We start from the raw sequence: 16,905 nt of genomic DNA on the forward strand, positions 1-16,905 counted from the left end.
ATAATATTGAAAATAGGGTCACTATAATAAACGAATTAATATTATAAAATAAAAGCAAAAACACTATGAGAAGATGTTTTCTAAACAGGGTTTCTTGCTCATTCCATCTTCCAGTTGGTCAGTGAAGGTCTCTGTAATGGGTCAGTTCAGTCGCTCCGTCGTGGCTGACTCTTTGCGACCCCATGAATCACAGCATGCCAGGCTGCCCTGTCCATCACCAAAACCAGAGTTTACCCACTCATGTCCATCGAGTTGGTGATGCCATCCAGCCATCTCATCCTCTGTCGTCCCCTTCTCCTCCTGCCCCCAATCCCTCCCAGCATCAGAGTCTTTCCAATGAGTCAACTCTTCCATGATGTGGCCAAAATATTGGAGTTTCAGCTTCAGTGTCAGTCCTTCCAAAGAACACCCAGGACTGATCTCCTTTAGGATGGACTGGTTTGAACTCCTTGCAGTTCAAAGGACTCTCAAGAGTCTTCTCCAACACCACAGTTTAAAAGCATCAATTCTTTGGCGCTGAGCACAAAACCCACTCCCACTTCCTCCCAAGTACCCCTACCAGTGACGAGTGTAAGCTCTCGATGCAAGAGAACTCAGGAGCCAAATGATCTGGTTCTCTTCATGGAAACTTTCTTCACATTGAATAGGGATCAATACCCATCTCCTCCCCTTCCAGATGCATTTCCAGCATGGCCCCTTCACCTCCTAGCTTGTTCTTCATCCATTCCTGAGACTCTCTCATGTCTCAGAAGTCCTCTCACTTCCCCCAACCCAGTATCAAATCCCAACTCACAGAGGCAGTGTCCCGGGCGGCCATGTCTGCAATCAGAGAGGCAGAATCAAGAGACAGAGCAAAAGACTTGTCCTCCAGTTTAAACAAGCTGGTTAGTAGGAAATGCCCCGCCCACCTGCTGTGTTTATCAAGCTTCCTTATACTCTTGGCCCTTGCATGGTCTCCTGAATTTACTTTCACTTTTGCTATAGGAGAGTCAGTACAAATACTTCCTGCCCAAGCATTTGCTCTCCTTTTTCGAAACATGGGATGATATTTTTCTGTTGAGAATTTTTCTGATTAACAACTGAGAAAAAGGTTAGCCTGCAGCCTTGAACCCTTACTGGTCTTAAGACCTTTAACACTTGGGGTCATTTCCTGCTGCTCTTAAGTGACCCGCCCACATTAGCTGGGGACCTTCATGAGAGCAAGTGTACCCAGGAAAAGACAGTGAGATTTGCTGTGGGTGATGTGACCAGGAGCAGCCTGTTCACGCTAGCCTGCAGAATATCTGAAGCACACCTGGAGGATAAATAGCCCTGCACTGAGAAGAGCCATGAGTTCCAGTCCCAGCGCTGACACTCAATGAACCTGAGCAAGTCTGTTCACCTCCCTGGATGTTGGTTTTCTGGTCTATAAAATGATATGGTTGGAGAGAATTCCTAGTGTCTTCCAGGCTCTGAAATCTTTGTTCATAAATGCCCTTTACAAAGAACTTTAGATTCCTGGATCTTGAGCTTTCTATCACTTCCTGTGCTGTCTGTGAACCTGCAAATCAAACCCACTACTTGAGAACAGCCCCAAACCAACAATCCAATGCTGCCTCCCACCTTCCACAGAGAAAACAATCACTCATCCCTTTCACCCACAGTGCCTCCACTTCCTCACCTTTACTGCTGGACACTCACTAGGAGCTCTTTCCTCCCTGGCTCTTCAGATATGTATGGATTAGGACAAAAAGAGAGTACATAAACTGTGAGTGCTCAGGGAAGTTTCCGGATCACTCTGATCTCCTAACATTCCAAATGAATTGCTCTCGTTTCCCAAAGTCTCAGAATATCGCCACATCCCACTTCAAGAAAAGCATTTATTAAAAGTGCCTCAAACGTTTTCAAGTGAAACATCTGTAAAAATGCAAGTTGTCATCTTTTGTGTGTTTCCAGTGGTCATTTATTGTACCTTCACTCACTGATAAATATCAGATGATCCCATTTATTCTAGGAGTTTCCATCCTGGAGAACTTGGGTTACAGAAGTGGCTACACAGAGTTCTGGGACTCAAGAGCTCATTCCAGTATTTTAACAAACAACATAAATCACATATTTGAAACTCTTATTAGACAGCTTATTAAACTGAAAAAACTGATTGTTGTTTCAATTATTTTGTGGTGTAGACATACTTATTTAAACACACAGGATGAGTATGAAGGGAAAAGAACATTTGATGGAAGACTGTAAATCTTGACCTACTATTCTCTCTTCAGATAATTCTCCAAGTTCTCTGTTTAGAATACAAGTTTGTGATATCTGGTTGCTTCAGAGTAGAAAAGGTTTACCTGTACTGATCCTGCATCCACAGTTCAATAGGATTTGGGAACTCTGTAAGGTCATCAGTGGCCAGGTAGAATATGTCAGATGAGGCTGAGGGCAATAGGAAAAGTGAGACCCCTGCAGCAGGATAAGCATGAGGGAATGGGTCTGGAGCAAGAAAGGAGAGCTGTACAAAGCAGAGTTGAATAAGCTGCCGTCACCTTCAAAATTTTATTTGTATCTAATACTTTCTTAGGTCTTAATGTTATTTCTGAATAAAGAGAAGAGGGACAGTAGATGGTTAAAGCTTCTTATAATTAAATCTCTCTCTTGCAGGCTTTCTCTCACCCTAAGGCATGCAGGATCTTAGTTCTTGGAACCAGGGATTGAACCCATGCCCCTGAAGTGGGAGCAGGAGTCAACTGCCAAGAAAGTCTATTGTACAAGCACCATCCTGGTGCCAATATCTGCATTCTCTGGGGAAGCAGGGAACCTTGGCCAGAGGCTCCCGGAGGGAGAGCCCAGGCATGACATTTCCCAGGGATGATATTTGTCCATTGATACCCCTCAGATCTGTATCCACAGTCAGCCCTGAGTTGCAGATCTGTAGGTCTAGCTGCTTCCATGCATAATTTCCTGGACTCCCTGTGTGTCCTTGAACTTGTCAAGCTCTCTCTGTCACTGAGTCATTGAGCACACCGTTCCGTCCCACTGTATCCCCAACACTGTGGATGTACTAGAATATGCAACATAAGCAGCATCTCCTCCAGGAAGGCCTCCTGACTCTCTTGCATCCTATGCCATAGTATTCAGGGTTACATGCCCATCTTCTGTCCTTTTATACTTCTTCTACAAACCTCTCAGAGGCCATTTCTTCAGCCACAAGTTCATCAGTTTACTTACCCTTCACCCTCAGTCAATAGTAGGAATCTTGAAGGTCATAATTGTGTCTCTCTTTTTGTTTTTGGCTGGACCATGTAGCAAATGGGACCACAGTTCCCTGACCAAGGATCTAACCTGGGGCCCCTGCACTGGAAGTGGGGCATTTTAACGTCTGGACCACCAAGGAAGTCCTTCATAATTGGGTCTTAATTGTCTTGCATTTTCAGCACTCCTCAGGCATGCTGTCTGGCACACTAAATAAACAAATATTTAGTAAAGGCATGAATGAATTATGAAATGCATGAATAAGGAAGTGAATAAAAAGTGAGAAATAACATTTACTTAGTACTTACTATATTTCAGAAGCTGCACAAGGTATTATTAAATGATACTTAATTAAAATTTTAGCATTCTAATGAGGTAGGTATTAGTATTTTTGTTGATAAGCAGAAGTCGTATTAGTAGTAGCTGGTAAGCAAGTGTTCAGATGTGAACCTCTATTTCTGCATTCCTTGTCTTCTCCTGTTGTGCCTCAGTGGAAAGAAAAGTGAGGAGTGTGTACACGTGCATGTTTTTTTATTACAGCACAGGTACAAGTTGAAGGAAGGAATAGAGAGAAAGGAAAGTAGGGGATGCATGGAGCCTTAGGATGAATGAAAGGAAGAAGCGTTTGGGAGGTCTCTGTGTGGGCAGGAGCATGCCTGGGTGGTGGGCCCCGCCTGGAAAAATCTATGTGTCTCCATTGGGTGGTGGGGAACAAAGAGTCTGTGAGTGCAGGACTCAGGCCCGGAGGAAGACTGCACCCTGGTGCAAAGGTAGAGAAGAACTGCTCTCCCAGAACCGTGAGTGACAAAAGATAACACTGTAAGGCAATTCCACAGCGCAGTAGAGAAACTGCTGCTGGAGCTGGGAATCTCCAGCTCACACAGGATCTGGATTCCGAGAAATGGTGTCTCTTCAAGGAATGAGAATAACAGATCTGGACTTTGATCTCTCTTTCCCCTCCTCCCTTCTTATGTGAAATTACCTCCCAGCCCAAGTCCGGGAGAAGGGGAGTTCTAAAGGCCCCAATGTCGCTTGCTGACCACAGGTTCTTCCTGGGATCTGACTCTTCTTTGTTTTTAACTACAGCGTCCATCTGACATTTTCCCATCAATGTCACAAGAAACTTTTTCAGAGGCAAAAAGATCTCTTTTCATTTGCCCCTCTAACAAATCCGGAGAATCAGCCAAGGTCAAAGATCATGCTGTGGAGATTTTGGCAGGTTTTAAAGCAAATGTCTCAGATATCAACAGCCTCCCAGCTTGGCCCTAGCTGACAGGGTGGTCTAGGGCTCGTCACTGTCCCCTCTGGGACTCCCTGGAGCAGATGTCTCTTTCCCATCTCTTTCATAAATGCCCATGAAAGAGGTTGTAAAACTGCTTTGGGATCAGAAATATTGCTTCAGAAATGCCAAGCAAACTCAATCAAAATGCACCTGGGAATTCTTATATAATGATGGTTAGGGGAAAAGTCTCTGCAGCACTGTCCCTCAGGCACCCCTGAGAGCTCCATTATGTCTCGGAGGTCCTCTTTCTTTCCCCTCCACAGTATCAAATCCCAACTTACACTAGGGGAGGCAGCCATCTCTGTGATCAAGAGAGTAGATATGGGAGAGAGAGCAAAGGAGCTGGCCTCCCGTTTATAGAAGCAGCTAAGTTGGAAATCTCCTATCTGCCTGCTGTGTGTGTCAGGCTTTCCTGGACCCTTTGTTCTTGCAAGTGCTGGAGAATTTACTGTCACTTTCTCTACAGTGGATTCCGTAAGCAGAAATGTCATCTAATCAAGCATGTCTCCTCTCAGCCAATCCATTGTCCTCCTTGTTCCTAACATGAGAGACCCTTTTGTGTAGGAAATTGTTCTGTGCTTAACCACCCACCACCCCCAATCCTGACTTCTATGTAGCCCTGGACCCTGAGTGTCTTGAAGACTTTGAACACTTGGTGGTTCTTTCCAGGTCTTTCCACCCTGGAGAACATGGTTTTACAGAAGTGTCCGTGTAATGAAAGGAATGGGAGCCAAGAACTCATTTCAATATTTTGAAAACCTTAATCAGATGTCATGTTCTCCTCTTTGAAGCTCTCACTAGAGAGTGAATCATGTTCGAAAACCTAATACTTATTTTGAATGTATTTTGTTGGGGGACACATATATTCTGAAATACGTGGAATGAGTGTGAAGGGGGAAGAATGCCTGATGGAATTGAGTGGAGATCTTGACCTTCCTTTTCTCTCTTCAGATAGCTCTCCAGGGTCATACTGTCCCTGTGTTTAAAAAACAAGATTGTGACCTTTGGTTGAAGTACAGCAGCAAAATGGTGCCCCTGTGTGTGCACTCTCCAACAGTGCACTGTCCAACAGGATCGGGGGATTCTGAAACCTCACCAGTGGCCAGGCAGAAAAGCTCAGATCAGATTGAGGGTGATCTGTAAAGAGTAAACCCTGCATCAGGATAGGGATGGGGGATGGGCCAGGAAAGAGTAAGGAACACTGAACAGGGCAGCCTGGAGTAAAGTGTTTTCAACTGAACTTTCCATTCAGTTCAGTCTCTCAGTCGTGTCTGAGTCTTTGCGACCCCATGCATCACAGCTCGCCAGGCCTCCCTGTTCATCACCAACTGCTGGAGTTTACCCAAACTCATGTCCATTGAGTCGGTGATGCCATTCAGGTATCCCATCCTCTGTTGTCCCCTTCTCCTCCTGCCCTCATTCCCTCCCAGCATAAGGGTCTTTCCCAATGAGTCAACTCTTCACATGAGGTGGCCAAAATATTGGAGTTTCAGCTTCAGGATTAGTCCTTCCAATGAACACCCAGGACTGATCTCCTTTAGGAAGGACTAGTTGGATGTCCTTGCAGTCTAAGGGACTCTCCAGAGTCTTCCCCAACACCACAGTTCAAAAGCATCAATTCTTCAGTGCTCAGCTTTCTTCACAGTCCAGCTCTCTCGTCCATACATGACCACTGAAAAAACCATAGCCTTGACTAGATGGGCCCTTGTTGGCAAAGTAATGTCTCTGCTTTTGAATATGCTATCTAGGTTGGTCATAATTTTCCTTCCAAGGAGTAAGCGTCTTTTAATTTCACGGCTGCAGTCACCATCTGCAGTCATTTTGAAGCCCCACCCCAAATAAAGTCTGACACTGTTTGCACTGTTTCCCCTGTTTCCCCATCTATTTCAAACTTTACTTGCATCCACTTAATTTCTTAACTCTTCATGACACTTCTGGAAAGAGCAGAGACAGTGTGGATGGTTGCTGCTGCTGCTAAGTCACTTCAGTCGTGTCTGACTCTGTTCGACCCCATAGATGGAAGCCAATCAGGCTCCCCCGTCCCTGGGATTCTCCAGGCAAGAATACTGGTGTGGGCTGCCATTTCCTTCTCCAATGCATGAAGGTGAAAAGTAAAATTGAAGTCGCTCAGTCATGTCCGACTCTTAGCGACTCCATGGGCTGCAGCCTACCTGGCTCCTCTCTCCATGGGATTTTCCAGGCAGGAGTACTGGAGTGGGGTGCCATTGCTGCTTAAAAGTTAATCACGTCTTCTCAGAGGCTTTCTGTCTTGCCCTTCTGGCTCCAGGGACCTATGCCATGTTGGTGCCTATGTCTGCATTCTCAGGGGAAGCAGGCAACCTTGGTCAGAATCTCCAGGATGCTGAGCCCAGAAATGTCATTTGACAGCGATGATATCTGTGTGCCAATATCCCTGAGATCTCTATCCACAGCCCCGCCATGAGCTGCAGATCTGTGGATCTAGCTGCTTCCATGCATGGTTCCATGGACTTCCCTGTGTGTCCTTGAACTTTCCTGGCACTCTGCCACCTGGAAACCGAGCACACCTTTCCCAACGACTCTACCCTCAACACCTTGGATTTATTAGAATATGCAATGTGAGCAACATCTCCTCCTGGAAGTCCTCCCTGACAGTCCTCCACCCTCTCTTGGGTTATATCCTCATCTCCTGTCCTTTTCCAGCCCCTCTGCAATGCTCTCCAGCGATAAGTTCATCTGCTTACTTGTCCTTTACATTTAGTCAACAATGGAAAACTTGAGGGTCATGACTATGTCTGCATTACCCTATACCTTCAGCACTTTCTTGGCATGTTTTCGGGCACAGGATGTATTTACTAACTAGACTAGTTACCAAATGCATTAATGAATGAATTAATGAATGAATAATTGAGTAAAAATAGGAAGCAAAATTTCTTGAGTACTTCAGTTCAGTTCAGTCGCTCAGTCATGTCTGACTCTTCGTGACTCCATGGACTACAGTGTGCCAGGCTTCCCTGTCCATCACCAACTGCTGGAGCCTGCTCAAATTCATGTCCATCAAGTCGATGATGCCATCCAACCATCTCATCCTCTGTCATCCCCTTCTCCTCCTGCTTTCAATCTTTCCCAGCATCAGGGTCTTTTCCAATGAGTCAGTTCTTCACATCAGGTGGCCAAAATATTGGAGTTTCAGCTTCAGCATCAGTCCTTCCAATGAATATTCAGGGATGATTTCCTTTAGGATGGACTGGTTGGATCTCCTTGCAGTCCAAGGGACTCTCAAGAGTCTTCTCCAACACCACACTTCAAAAGCATCAATTCTTTGGCGCTCAGCTTTCTTCACAGTCCAACTCTCACATCCATACATGACCACTGGAAAAACCATAGCCTTGACTAGATGGACCTTTGTTGGCAAAGTAATGTCTCTGCTTTTTAATATGCTATCTAGGTTGATCATAACTTTCCTTCCAAGGAGTAAGCGTCTTTTAATTTCATGGCTGCAATCACCATCTGCAATGATTTTGGAGCCCCCCAAAATAAAGTCTGACACTGTTTCCACTATTTGCCATGAAGTGATGGGACCGGATGCCATGATCTTAGTTTTCTGAATGTTGAGTTTTAAGCCAACTTTTTCACTCACCTCTTTCACTTTCATCAATATATCAAACTATGAGACAAAGCTATCGTATTGAAAAAGTTTGGTACTTGGATGAAAAACAGACATATAGACCAGTGGACCAGAACTGAGAGGTCAGATTTAAGCCCATGCTGCTGCTGCTGCTGCTAAGTCGCTTCAGTCATGTCCGACTCTGTGTGACCCCCTAGACGGCAGCCCATCAGGCTCCTCTGTCCCTGGGATTCTCTAGGCAAGATCACTGGAGTTGGTTGCCATTTCCTTCTCCATAAGCCCATGCAAATGGAGTTAACTCATATTTCCCAAGGGAGCCAAGAATGCTCAATGGGGAAAGATAGAATTTTTAGTAAATCTTGTTGGGAAAACTAGGTATCTGCATGCTGAAAAATGAAAAAGGATCTCTATCTCATTCCCATTCACAACAATTCACATGGAGTTGAGTAAAGATTCTCTTGTAATGTGTTTATGCATAGAACTCTTAGAATGAAACATGGGCAAAAAGTCCCTTGACATGGGTGCAGGCACGAGTCTTGGTACTGCGCTTCAAGTTCAATCAATAAAACCCATTTTCAACAAGCCACAATCAGTTTCTTAGGCGTTACAGCTCTCTGAGTCGGAAACACCTGTCTCACCTGGGCCACTGAGCTGGACCTTCGTACCTGGAGGTCGTGCCTCTGCTCCTCATCACCAGGCTCCACCAAAACCCAGGGCAGCTGCTCATCAGTGGGCTTCACCACCTTCAGGGTGAAGTGGATCGTTGTCTCCTTGTCGATGCCATAAGATGACAGAGTTCTCTGGGACTTCAGGGTCTTTGAGCCCAGCTGGAGGACCTGGTCCTGCATGGGAACCTTGGTCTTATGCCACACTTGTTCAGTGATCTCCTTTGCTCTTTGTCTCAAGTTGACTTTGAAGGTCATGCATCCCACGGTCTCACAAAGGACATTCACCTGGACAGCAAAGGCCAGGAGACTGGTACTCAGAATGCCTGCCCCATTTTACATCCTTTGTGCCACTGCCTTAATTGCTCCCACCTTTCACTGCCAGTCTGGTTCTCCACTTTCTTTACAACAATCTCTGTCCCTTCCATCTGTGGTGCTGCTTTTTCTGAATTTTCAAAGTTATAATGTCAGAAAAGCGGTGATATTCCTTTATTACCATATCTCTTACCCATCTTAAAATGTTATTAATGATTTCCTACCTTATTTCCCTGTTTCTTGTTTAGATAAACTTTGTCAACTGTCAAAAGTATATACAGCTACCAAGCATCCAAAGATGTTCTTGACATTCCAAACAACTCCCAAAGAGAGTTTCCAGCACTTGACAGCCTAGTGTAATACTGACAGGGCTGTCTTCCATGATTATGTGAGGAGGCGATCCTGGTTAGGACACATATTTTCTGTGCTGTAAGTTTCCTTTTAATGTCCCACTGCTATATAGTAACAACCTACATGTTCTGGTGATGGTATGTTCAATATCTCTCATTCACCTTTATTTTCTATGTTTTTTTTTAAATTTTAAATTTATTTATTTTAATTGGAGGCTAATTACTTTACAATATTGTACTGGTTTTGCCATACATCAACATGAATCCACCATGGGTGCACACGTGTTCCCCATCCTGAACCCCCCATCCCACCTCCCTCCCCATACCATCCCTCTGGGTCATCCCAGTGCACCAGCCCCAAGCATCCTGTATCCTGCATCGAACCTGGAGTGGCAATTCATTTCTTATATGATATTATACATGTTTCAATGCCATTCTCCCAAATCATCCCACCCTCTCCCTCTCCCACAGAGTCCAAAAGACTGTTCTATACATCAGTGTCTCTTTTGCTGTCTCGTATACAGGGTTATTGTTAACATCTTTCTAAATTCCATATGTATATATATGCGTTAGTATACTGTATTGGTATTTTTATTTCTGGCTTAGTTTACTGTGTATAATAGGCTCCAGTTTCATCCACCTCATTAGAACTTGTTCAAATGTATTCTTTTTAACATTTCCTATGTTTTAATATCAGAGAAGGCAATGGCACCCCACTCCAGTACTCTTGCCTGGAAAATCCATGGACAGAGGAGCCTGGTGGGCTGCAATCCACGGGGTTGCTAAGAGTTGGACGTGACTGAACGACTTTACTTTCACTTTTCTCTTTCATGCATTGGAGAAGGAAATGGAAACCCACTCCAGTATTCTTGCCTGGAGAATCCCAGGGACGGTGGAGCCTGGTGGGCTGCCATCTATGGGGTCGCACAGAGTCGGACACGACTGAAGCGACTTAACATGTTTTAATATCACCTAGTATAGAATATAGTCTCCTCCTAGTCAAATAAAGGTTCCACTCACAGAAAGTAGGGAGTATATCTAAGTCTTACTTCAATATTCTGAACATAGGGATGCTCACTCCTGTGTTGCATGAATATGGACAATTATATGCCAACAAATTTATAACTTAGTAGAAATGGATAAATTGCTAGCAATATAATATAACCTACCATGTCTGAAATCATGATGAATTGGAAAATCTGAGCAGACCAATAACAAGGAAGGCAATTGAATCAGTAATCAAAAGCCTCCCAATAAGGAAAAGCTCGGGACTACATTGTTTTGAAATGAATGCCACCAAAATTTTAAAGACGAATTAAAACCAATTCTTCTCAAAACCTTCCCTCAAATTGAAGAGGGCAGAACACTGCTAAACTCTTTTTATGAGGCAGCAGTACCTTGATGGTGGGCCTTAGGAAGCATCACTATGAACAAAGCTAGTGGAGGTGATGGAATTCCAGTTGAGCTTTTTCAAATCCTAAAAGATGACGTTGTGAATGTGCTGCACTCAATATGCCAGCAAATTTGGAAAACACAGCAGTGGCCACAAAACTGGAAAAGGTCAGTTTGCATTCCAATCCCAAAGAAAAGCAATGCCAGAGAATGTTCAAACTACTGCACAATTGCACTCATGTCACACACTAACAAAGTAAGGTAAAATCCTCCAAGCCAGGCTTCAACAGTACATGAACTGTGAACTTCCAGATGTTCAAGCTGGATTTAGAAAAGGCAGAGGAACTAGAGATCAAATTGCCAACATCCACTGGATGATCAAAAAAGCAAATGAGTTCCTGAAAAACATCTACTTCTGCTTTATTAACTATGCCAAAGCCTTTGACTGTGTGGACCACAACAAACTGTGGAAAATTCTGAAAGAGATGGGAATACCAGACCACCTGACCTGCCTCCTGAGAAATCTGTATGCAGGTCAAGAAACAACAGGCAGAACTGGACATGGAACAACAGACTGGATCCAAATAGGAAAAGGAGTACGTCAAGGTTGTATATTGTCACCCTGCTTATTTAACTTATATGCAGAGTACATCATGCAAAATGCTGGGCTTGATGAAGCATAAGCTGGAATCAAGATTGCTGGAAGAAATATCAATAACCTCAGATATGCAGATGACACCACCCTTATGGCAGAAAGTGAAGAGGAACTCAAAAGCGTCCTGTTGAAAGTGAAAGAGGAGAGTGAAAAAGTTGGCTTAAAGCTCAACATTCAGAAAACTAAGATCATGGCATCTGGTCCAGTCACTACCTGGCAAGTAGATGGGGAAACAACGGAAACAGTGAGAAAGTTTATTTTGGGGGGCTCCAAACTCTCTGCAGATGGTGACTGCTGCCATGAAATTAAAAGACCCTTGCTCTTTGGAAGAAAAGCTATGACCAACCTAGACAGCATATTAAAAAGCAGAGACATTACTTTGCCAATAAAGGTCCATCTAGTGAAAGCTATGGTTTTTCCAGTAGTCATGTATGGATGTGAGATCTGGACTGTAAAGAAAGTTGAGCACCAAAGAATTGATGCTTTTGAACTGTGGTGTTGGAGAAGACTCTTGAGAGTCCCTTGGACTGCACAGACATCCAACCAGTCCATCCTAAAGGAAATCATCCCTGAATATTCATTGGAAGGACTGAGGTTGAAGCTGAAACTCCAAAATTTTGGCCACCTGATGCGAAGAACTGACTCATTGGAGAAGACCCTGATGCTGGGAAAGATTGAGGCAGGAGGAGAAGGGGACCACAGAGGATGAGATGGTTGAACGGCACCACCGACTCAATGGACATGAGTTTGAGTAGGCTCCAGCAGTTGGTGATGGACAGGGAGGCCTGGTGTGCTGCAGTCCATGGGGTTGCAAAGAGTTGGACAGGACTGAGCGACTGAACTGAACTGAACTAATCCCTATCTTGTCACTGGAATGCCTCAGAGGACCTCTTTCAGTCTTCATTCAAAAATATCTTCCTAATCTAGATGCAACAGACATTTCTTTCCTGAAGTCTCACTCTTCTGTGCTAAGCATTGCCCTCATGCCAAGTTCCTTCCGAGTGTTTATATTCTTACGTCAGTTAACAGCTCAGGTCATAAAGAATATAGGATAACAGAGTTATGTGAACCTCTCTCTGGGGACTAGAAGGAGGTTTAAGAGCCCTGGACCCCTAAACAAGATAAGGGAAATGGGAATCTAAACAGTATTTCCATGGTTTGAAGTTTTGCCAGCCCTGCTGAGCACAAAGGCCACTCCCACTTCATACCACGTACCCTATCAGAGGCCATGGCATGGTCTCAATACCAGAGAACTTAAGGGCCCGATAACCGGGTCCTCTTCACAGAAGCTTACTCCACATTGTGTAGGTATCCATGACTGTCTGCTCCACTTCCAGATGTCTTCCCAGTGGCCCCATCTCAGCACTGTCCCTCATGCACCCCGAGAGCTCTGTCATGTCTCGGAGGTCCTCTCTCTTTCCCCTCCACAGTATCAGATCCCAACTTACACCAGGGGCGGCAGCCATCTCTGCATTCAAGGGAGTAGAAACAGTAGAGAGAGCAAAGGAGCTGCCCTCCCATTTACAGAAGCAGCTAAGTTGGAAATCTCCTATCTGCCTGCTGTGTGTGTCAGGATTTCCTGCACCCTTTGTTCTTGCAAGTGCTAGAGAATTTTCTGTCACTTTCTGTACAGTGGATTCCCTAAACAGAAATGTCATCTAATCATGCATGTCTCGTCTCAGCCAATCCATTGTCCTCCTTGTTCCTAACGTGAGAGACCCTTTTGTGTAGGAAATTGTTCTGTGCTTAACCACGCACCAGTCCCAATCCTGACTTCTATGTAGCCCTGGACCCTCAGTGGCTTGACTTTGAACACTTGGTGGTCCTTTCCAGGTCTTTCCATCCTGGAGAACATGGTTTTACAGAAGTGTCCATGTAATGAAAGGAATGGGAGCAGAGAACTCATTTCAATATTTTTGAAACCTTAATCAGATGTCATGTTCTCCTCTTTGAAGCTCTCACCAGAGAGTGAATCATGTTGGAAAACCTAATACTTGTTTGAGTGTATTTTGTGTAGGGAGACATACATTCTGAAACACATAGAATGAGTGTGAAGGGGGAAGAATGCCTGATGGGATAGAGTGGAAACCTTGATCTGCCTTTTCTCCCTTCAGACAGCTCTCCGGGGTCTTACTGCCCCTGTGTTTAGAAAACACGATTGTGAGCTTTGACTGACGCACAGCCGTAAAGGGCTATCCCAAGTCCACTGTCCAGTAGGATCCAGGGATTCTGAAACTTCACCAGTGGGCAGGCAGAAAAGCTCAGATTAGCTTGAGGGTGATCTGGAAAGAGAAAGTCCTGCTGCAGGACAGGGATGGGGGAGGGGCCTGGAAAGAGTAAGGAAGACTGGACAAGGCAGCCTGGAGTAAACTGTTTTCAATTTCCAAACTTTACTGGCACTCATTTAATTTCTTAAATCTCCACGCCACTTCTGGAAAGAGAAGAGGAAGTGTGGATGGTTAAAGCACCTCAAAATTAAATCACGTCTTCTCAGAGCTTTTTTGTCTTGCCCTTCTGGCTCCAGGGGCCTATGCCATGTTGGTGCCTAAGTCTGCATTCTCAGGGGAAGCAGGGAACCTTGGTCAGAATGTCCAGGATGCTGAGCCCAGAAATGTCATTTGCCAGCAATGATATCTGTGTGCCAATACCCCTGAGATCTCTACCCATAGCCCGACCCTGAGCTGCAGATCTGTGGATCTAGCTCCTTCCAAGCATGGTTTTGTGGTTCTTTCCTGGGAAATACCCTATATAGAAGAGCCTGGAAAGCTATACACAGTCCATGGGGTCACAAAGGGTTGGACTGGACTGAGAGACTAACATACACACACACACACACACACACACACACACACACACACACACGTTGTCAGGCACAATTTTAAGAGCTCTGAATGTTTGACTAGTTAACAAATATTATTTTCAAGTCAAGAAACAGGTGTGGAAGGTTAAGCAACATTGCATAAGGATGCTCATCTATGAATTGGCAGAGCAACACTGAATCTCTGAAGGCTGACTTCCAAACATGTATTCTTAATCACAATATTAATATTTGGTCTACCTATTGGGACTAGACAACCATGTATACATACAGGGATGAAAAGAGTTCCTTACTGAAAAATTAATAAAAAATTGCAAGATTATTATTTCAAATGAAGAACAGTAAAAATGATGTTGAAAATAGGTTATCTATAAAAGATACCCATTGGCAAAATTGCAGTAGAAAGGTTCCATTAACTTTATCCATCACATCAACTATGATGGTTTCCATACCACTGATTCAGCATCACAGTCAAGAGTTAAAGACTTTGAATCCACATTCATTTGTTTGAAAAATACTGATCAATCTGAGATCCAGGAAAGTAGTACAGGAATCTCAGCAGTCATCTAGTCATCTAGATGACCATTTATACATGAAAATATTGAGATGAAGGGAAATGAGGTGACTTCCTCATATCAAATCGCTGGACCAAGAGGGTTCTGTTAGGTGGAACCCAGGTCTCCTGACTAATGAGTTTTCCTCTACCCAGAAGACTCTGTATTTAAAGGCTGTTACATGTGCCCATCTGTGTTGCTCATGATCATTGCACTAGATGGTAAGCAGGAGTGGCATGGACATTGGACAGAGCCTAGAAAAGAAATTCACCACAGATTAAAATTCAGCATTCAGCAGTATATTGGCTGTATTAATGGAGATAGAGCACCTGAAACAAAGAAGGTGACAGTTCTGATCTACCCAGTGTTAGTTATACTAACCTGGCCTACTGCACCCATTTTCAGTTCAGTTCAGTTGCTCAGTCATGTCTGACTCTTTGTGACCCCATGAACCACAGTACGCCAGGCCGCCCTCTCCATAACTAACTGCCAGAGCCTACTCAAACTCATGTCCATTGAGTTGGTGAAGACATCCAACCATCTCATCCTCTCTCGTCCCCTTCTCGTCCTGCCCTCAACCTTTCTCAGCATCAGGGTCTTTTCAAATGAGTCAGCTCATCACATCAGGTGGCCAAAGTGTTGGAGTTTCAGCTTCAGCATCAGTTCTTCCAATGAATATTCAGGGATGATTTCCTTTAGGATGGACTGGTTGGATCTCCGGCAGTCCAAGGGACTCTCAAGAGTTTCCTCCAACACCACAGTTCAGCACTCAGCTTTCTTTATAGTCCAACTCTCCCATCCGGATATGACTACTGGAAAAACCATAGCCTTGACTAGACAGACCTTTGTTGACAAAGTAATATCTCCCCTTTTTAATATGCTGTCTAGGTTGGTCATAACTTTCCTTCCAAGGAGTAAGTGTCTTTTAATTTCATGGCTACAGTCACCATCTGCAGTGATTTTGGAGCCCCCCCAAATAAAGTCAGCCACTGTTTCCCTATCTATTTGCCATGAAGTGATAGGGCTGGATGCCATGATCTTAGTTTTCTGAATTTGAGCTTTAAGCCAACATTCTCACTCTCCTCTTTCACTTTCATCAAGAGGCTCTTTAGTTCTTCTTCACTTTCTGCCATAAGGGTGGTATCATCTGGATATGTGAGGTTATTGATATTTCTCCTGGCAATCTTGATTCTAGCTTGTGCTTCATGCAATCCAGCGTTTCTCATGATGTACTCTGCATATAAGTTAAATAAGCAAGGTGACAATATATAGCCTTGGTGTACTCCTTTTCCTATTTGGAAACAGTCTGTTGTTCTATGTTCAGTTCTAACTGTTGCTTCTTGACCTGCATATAGGTTTCTTAGGAGGCAGGTCAGGTGGACTGGTAGCACCTATTTTTAGACACTACATATTTTCAAAGAAGGGGATTGGGAGGCTCAAAGAGAGATCGGACTTCAAATATCTGAAGGGCTATCATGTGAGAGGAAGGTTAGATCTCTACTTTGGCTTCTATAAGTTTAACCAGAAGCAGGGAAGCCACAAAGGGCACTTGTTTGGAAATCAAACAGGCCTGAGTACACGTCCACAGGGCCACTCACTAGCTATGACCTTGGGATGACTTACTCCATTAAGACCAGATGTGTTCATCTCTAGGATAGAGATTTCTCTTTCATAGAATTTTGTGGAAATACATCATTAGGGTATACTTAAACATGGCTGCTTTCCTAAACTAAAGGTTCGGAAGTGTAAATGAGCTCCAATGGACATTAAGCATGTGTGTGCTGCCATCCATTCCCTCACCCACCACCAACCATGGTCCTGATTTTTCTTTGCTTGTAAGGGATACATCACCCTCTGTGGGTCGTCCTTCCCAACCTTCTGCAACTTTCCCCTTTTAGGGCAACCACAGCACAGAGAAGCACTTCCTCCTGCTGGGTTTCTTCAACTGGCCTTCCCTGCAGTCTGTCCTGTTCGTCCTCGTCCTCCTGTGCTACCTCCTGACTATGATGGGCAACTTAGCACTGGCTGCTGGTGGTGCT

General features: G+C 44.3%; 2 protein-coding genes across 4 annotated transcripts in view; both read right to left on the reverse strand.

The window, feature by feature from the left end:
- LOC786987 (uncharacterized) overlaps positions 1-16,905 on the reverse strand; it is a 55,973-nt gene that overhangs the window by 32,448 nt on the left and 6,620 nt on the right. For 2 of the 3 annotated variants that reach the window (XM_024984040.2, XM_010818399.4), the window contains exon 1: positions 794-901. The exons of the other annotated variant lie outside the window; for it this stretch is intronic. In XM_024984040.2, coding sequence (XP_024839808.1) covers positions 794-817 — 24 coding nt within the window. In that variant the 5' untranslated portion in view covers positions 818-901. Of the gene's footprint in view, positions 1-793; positions 902-16,905 lie in introns of those variants that run through there. 3 annotated transcript variants of the gene reach the window in all.
- On the reverse strand, positions 8,693-9,040 carry LOC112441522 (ubiquitin D-like). The gene has a single exon (XM_024983904.1). It carries the CDS (start codon positions 9,038-9,040, stop codon positions 8,693-8,695), a length of 348 nt encoding a protein of 115 aa, XP_024839672.1.

Source organism: Bos taurus, chromosome 23 (genome assembly GCF_002263795.3).
Source record: "Bos taurus isolate L1 Dominette 01449 registration number 42190680 breed Hereford chromosome 23, ARS-UCD2.0, whole genome shotgun sequence".
Taxonomy (NCBI): Eukaryota; Metazoa; Chordata; class Mammalia; order Artiodactyla; family Bovidae; genus Bos; species Bos taurus.

Coding starts and splice junctions, on each gene's coding strand:
- LOC112441522 (XM_024983904.1), bottom strand. CDS start 9,040: ATGACCTTCAAAGTCAACTTGAGACAAAGAGCAAAGGAGATCACTGAA.